Source organism: Vipera berus (genome assembly GCF_964194415.1).
Source record: "Vipera berus genome assembly, chromosome: 7".
NCBI lineage: Eukaryota > Metazoa > Chordata > Lepidosauria > Squamata > Viperidae > Vipera > Vipera berus.
Window position 1 is genome coordinate 77,463,013 of NC_138209.1, and position 5,474 is coordinate 77,468,486.

A 5,474-nucleotide genomic window follows, 5' to 3' on the forward strand; every position below is an offset into this window, starting at 1 on the left:
GAGAAGAGAAGAGAAGAGAAGAGAAGAGAAGAGTTGGAAGGGACCTTGGAGGTCTTCTAGTCCTGCCCACTGCTCAAGCAGGAGAACCTATACCAGGGGTAGGCAACCTTGGCTCTTTTATGACTCGTGGACTTCAACTCCCAGAATTCCTGAGCTAGCCATGCTGGCTCAGGAATTCTGGGAGTTGAAGTCCACGAGTCATAAAAAAGCCAAGGTTGCCTACCCCTGACCTATGTTCTGTACCAGCCTGCTACCGGCCCTGCAGAAAAGGGAGGGACAACCCCTTTACAAATGGCAAGAGGCTGGAATTAAGCCTGCCAAATTTATTAATACAAAAACAAACGGAGCAAGACACGAACCAAGAAACAGGAGCTTTTCAAGCGGTTGCCTTCAGCAAACCAGCCCTCCCACGCATTCCCCTTTTATACAGTTCAGGGCGTGGCTTCTCTCTGCCTCCTTCCGAGGTGCCCCATTGCCTTCCTCTGTTTACTCCTGATTGACTGCCTCCTGCGTCGGGCATCCTTGAACAGGGCCAGCTGTGGGTCATCTTCATCCATGCTGTCAGGCTCACACAGCTGGGTCTGCGTCGTAACCAGATGGGAGGGGCCTGCCTGAGGGCTCTGCGAAGCCTCACGGCTGTTCTCTGCAGGCTCTCCAACACCCCCGTCCTCCTCCTCTGAATCGTCCGACCCAACTGCCGAACCCACAGGCTGACCCTGAATCACAACAACCTATACCATCTAGCCTCTTCTTAAAAATCTCCAGTGATGGAGCGCCCACACAACATCTGAAGGCAAAGCTGTTCCACTGGTTAATTGTCCTCCCTGTCAGGAAGTTTCTCCTTAATACCAGGTTGCTTCTCTCTTTGATCAGTCTCCAATCCATTGTTTCTTGTCCTTACTTCAGCTAGAACTTGTTGGGGCTTCATAAATCTTTCAGCGTGTCTGAAAGGCATTTTTCAAGAAGGTGCACTGATAGGCCAAGAACATTTGACACCAGGTCGGTCTTTTCAGAACCCTTTGCCCCGACATGTCATCATTTAGGAACTCAACACTCAGATGAGAAGAAAAAAAAAGGATTTGGGGTTGAAGAGTCCAAGGCCGATGCTTAAAGAACGATGTCTCTAATTTTCATGTGAGAAATTTGTCTCAGGATTACAATACTCTTTTGTTACCTCCCGTAAATAATTTAAACCAAGCCAAGCGATTGACATTTTCCCACCGTCTAAATTATTTAGGGCATAAATGTTTGCTGTTGAATGCTTTTGGGTCATATCCTAAGTGAGTAAAGCTAGCTTTAAGGCAACGGCTAGAAATTAAACATGAAACATCTGTCATTATTTTGTGAAGGATGATGGTCAGCAATGAAAAGAAGCAGCCTTCATTAGCAAAATCCATACATGGTTGCTCATTAATAAAATCCTACAGCTATGAAAAAGGGCCTGTCGTTAGGCACCAAAACATAAAACTGAGCAATGATGGAGGAAGTAAAGATGTGGTATGGATTTTAGCAGTCGCACTTAGATGTATATACCGCTTCATACTGCTTCACAGCCCTCTCTAAGCGGTTTACAGAGTCAGCCTATTTGCACCCCCCTCCAACAATCTGGGTCCTCATTTTACCGACCTCGGAAGGACGGAAGTCTGAGTCAACTTTGAGCCGGTCAGGATCAAACTCCTGGCAGTGGGCAGAGTCAGCCTGCGATGCTGCATTCTATCCACTGCGCCCCCACGGCTCTCTTTTAAATTTATTTTATTTATGAAATTTATAGGCCGTCCAGAGAAAAAAACTATCTTTTTATTATTTTTAATTGTGTTGTTTTAATGTACGGAACCAAATGTTTTTGCATATGATGTCATTCTTAAAATCCAGACTTTTTTTAATCATTTATTTGTGGGTTGTTGATTTTTTTAAAGTGATATGCCACCCCCTACATTAATGCCTCTAGGTAATATACCAAGTCGAAGAGGCAGATCTAATCTTATATGACCTATATGAGAATAACGGAATAACAGAATTGGAAGGGACCTTATACTATTTCAGACAAATGGTTGTCCAAACTCTTCTTGAAAACCTCCAGTGTTGGAGCACCCACAATTTCTGGAGGCAAGTTGTTCCTCTGATTAATTGTTCTCACCGTCAGGAAGTTTCTCCTTAGTTCTAGGTTGCTTCTCTCCTTGGTTAGTTTCCATCCGTTGCTTCTTGTCCTGCCTTCAGGCGCTTAGGAGAATAGCTTGACTCCCTCTTCTTTGGGGCAGCCCGAGATACTTGAAGATTGCTATCATGTCACCCCTGGTCCTTCTCTTCATTAAACTAGACAGACCCAATTCCAGCAACCATGATTAGCCCAAAGTGTCTGTGTGTCTGTGTGTGTCTCTCTGTGTGTGTCGTTCTCTCTGTGTGTGTATATACATATACATACATACATACATACATGTGTGTGTGTGTGTGTGTGTGTGTGTATAAATTTATTATAAACACCAGGCTGATAACAACCAATTCTGCTTATATCTGCACAGAATCTACAGATTTGGCTCCTCCCTACGGTTCAGTCTGGACTGCCTTTTCTATATTTCACAAATGAGCGGAACTGATTCAGCTAGATAAACACGGTGGCTTTTAATTTAAAAAAGAGAGAGAGCGAGACACCAAGCATCCCAAACTGCTCTGTTGACATCATAAAATGAGGTTGTGCGGGTGTGGGTGTGGCTCTGCGTGCAAGGGACACCGGCCCTCTTTAGCTCATGCAGTTCTTGCACTGCTGCAAGCCGTTCTCGTTACACGCCGTGCACCGGAGGGCTTTGAAGGAGTCTGTAAAACAGTTCCGAAAGGTGGACATTTTGCTCCCATGGCACATGAAGCAGGGAAGGAAGCCGAAGCCCCCACAGGAGAGGCATTCGTGCGGGTGTTGAACTCTCTACAGAATAGGGGAGGAAAGAAGAACGGCATCTATTAGTTGCATTTAATTGACCCATGTCTCTCAACCCTAGCAAGTTTAAGATGCGCGCCCTTCAGCTCACCCAAAATTGCAGTCCTTCGGGCTCTCTGAGTTTGGTTGTTTCCTTGCAGAGGTTTCACTAACCATAGGTGACAACATCACTGTAGGAAAGGAGTGGGGCTTGTGGGGAGGAAGAGGAGGAGGAGGAGGAGGAAGAGGAGGAGGAGGACTGTGGGCTCCTTGGTGCTCTCTGAGCTTGGTGGTTTTCTTGCAGACGTTTTATGACCCAACTAGATAACATAATCAGTGTGGGAAGGGAGTGGGATTTGTGGGGAGGAGGAGGAGGAGGAGGAGGAGGACTGTGGGGTCCTTGGTGCTCTCTGAGCTGGGTTGTTTTCTTGCAGACATTTTATTACCCAACTAGATAACATTATCAGTGCTACAAGGCAATTGGATTTGTGGAGAGGAGGAAGAGGAGGAGGAGGAGGAGGAGGAGAATTGTGGGGGGTTTGGTACTCTTCAGTTTGGTGGTTTTCTTGCAGATGTTTCCTTACCAAACCAGGTAACTTCATCAGTGGTAGAAGGGAGTGAGGTTTCCTCCCATTTTATAATCTAGTGGTGTGGCCTGTCAATGTTGATAGGGAAATTCCTGGTGATTTCTTGATTGGGCTATTGTTTATGGCTTAGTTGTTGTTCTGCTGTTGATCCTGATGTTAATCTCTGCTTATCTGGGTGTTGAACACTGTTGAAGTGGTACTTTGGTTTTTCGGTTTCCTTCCTGACTTTCGGATTGTCTCTTTTGAATAGCATGTAAATGTTGCTTACCTCTGAGTGCCTGTCGATGACTGATTTGTATGCGTGGTAGGCTGTCAGGAATTCTCTAGCATTTTGGGATTTAGCTTGATCTAGGATGCTCACAGTTTCCCAGTTGAAACTATGGTTAAGTCTGGTTAACTAGCGGTTAACTCCCAGAATTCCCCAGCCAGCATATTGGATCTATGAGCCTATATCAGGGGTCTTCAAACGTGGCCCTTTTATGACTTGTGGACTTCAACTCCCAGAAGTCCCCAGCCAGGCATGCTGGCTGAGGAATTCTGGGAGCTGAAGTCCACAAGTCATAAAAGGGCCACGTTTGAAGACCCCCGGCCTATATTCTTACCCATCCACGGGGGAATTCAACCATACGCCATGTTAAGGCGTCTTAGCAGTTAGAACACAACGGGTAAAAAAATCTTTAAATGTCTTAGTAATGATTTGTCTGGAGAAATCAAACGGGCCTTTTGTATATATGTGGATCGATATAATGACACCCTCAGGGGTTCTTGGGGCAAGGAAATAGGAGCTTTTGTGATGTGGCCTTTGCTGAGCACCTTAATTACCTCAATTTTGGTTAAGAGGTCCTGCAGTTCCCCCGATTCATTCATTGACAAAATTTTCTCAGCACCCTAGAAGGAAACAGGCAAAATCCATTAGTTGGTGTTTGGGAGAGTATATGTGTATACGCGATTGTCTGTGTGTGAGTAAGACAGAGAGAAGAGGGTGGAAGATGGCTATTTTTGAGAATTTTACAAAGGGGAAGCTTTCTTGATAGAAATCACACTTTCCCAGTTGAACCAAGCCAAGCCTGTGGAACAAATAACATTTGTCTCAATAGTGCTACACGATCGTTGCCAAATGTGCACCTTGCTTTGCAAAATATGCCTTCCTATATAAATAGGCTTACAAGGTACGTTGTCACATTTAATTTCTTCGTATAGAGCTGCATCAGAGATTCTTATTCCATGCACAAGAGAAATCGAGGGGGTTTTGTTGTTCTATGTATTTATTTTTCCAACTTGAATCTTTGACATCTCACTCTTACTGACAGCTTCCCTGCAAATGTTTGTTTTTCGTGTGAAAAGTCAACCCGCCCTCTTTTTAAAAAAAAAAAACCAAACAAACGCCACCACCAAATCAGGGCCTTCCCTCTTGACCCGGGATGTACCATCAACGCTTTCATGGTGTGTCTGATACGAATCCTGCTGGGCAGACCCGTTGGGCGAGGCTTCATGATTTCCCAAGGCTGATTTTCTCTGGCCGGCCCAGATTCTCTTGCCTTTCCCTGCAACGTCTTCCTCTTTGGGAATTGACGGTTAGCTTACTTCCGAAGGGTCTTGAAATAACATCTTGACTTCCCGCATCCAACTGAGTCAAAAATTAGGGTGGACATCATATCATCTCTTCCTTCCTCCATTCTTTCAGCCAAAGACCCTTTTTACAGCAGTGGCCCAAATTGTGGAAACCTTCTGGGACAAGTGTACAGTAGAAATGACCCCTTTGGTTAAAGGTAAAGGTAAAGGTTCCCCCGCACATGCGTGCTAGTCATTTCCGACTCTAGGGGCCGGTGCTCATCTCAGTTTCAAAGCCGAAGAGCCAGCGCTTGTCCAAGGACGTCTCCGTGGTCATGTGGCCGGCATGACTAGACGCCAATGGCACACGGAACGCTGTTACCTTCCCACCGGAGTGGTCCCTATTTTTCTACTTGCATTTTTTACGT

General features: G+C 45.5%; 1 protein-coding gene across 1 annotated transcript in view; it reads right to left on the reverse strand.

Moving 5' to 3' along the window:
* Window positions 1-2,737: 2,737 nt before the first annotated feature.
* GRXCR1 (glutaredoxin and cysteine rich domain containing 1) overlaps window positions 2,738-5,474 on the reverse strand; it is a gene marked incomplete at both ends in the record, with an annotated part of 15,720 nt that continues 12,983 nt past the window's right edge. The window contains 2 exons of the mRNA XM_081333040.1: window positions 2,738-2,917; window positions 4,318-4,383. Coding sequence (XP_081189166.1) covers window positions 2,738-2,917; window positions 4,318-4,383 — 246 coding nt within the window. The remainder of the gene's footprint in view (window positions 2,918-4,317; window positions 4,384-5,474) is intronic.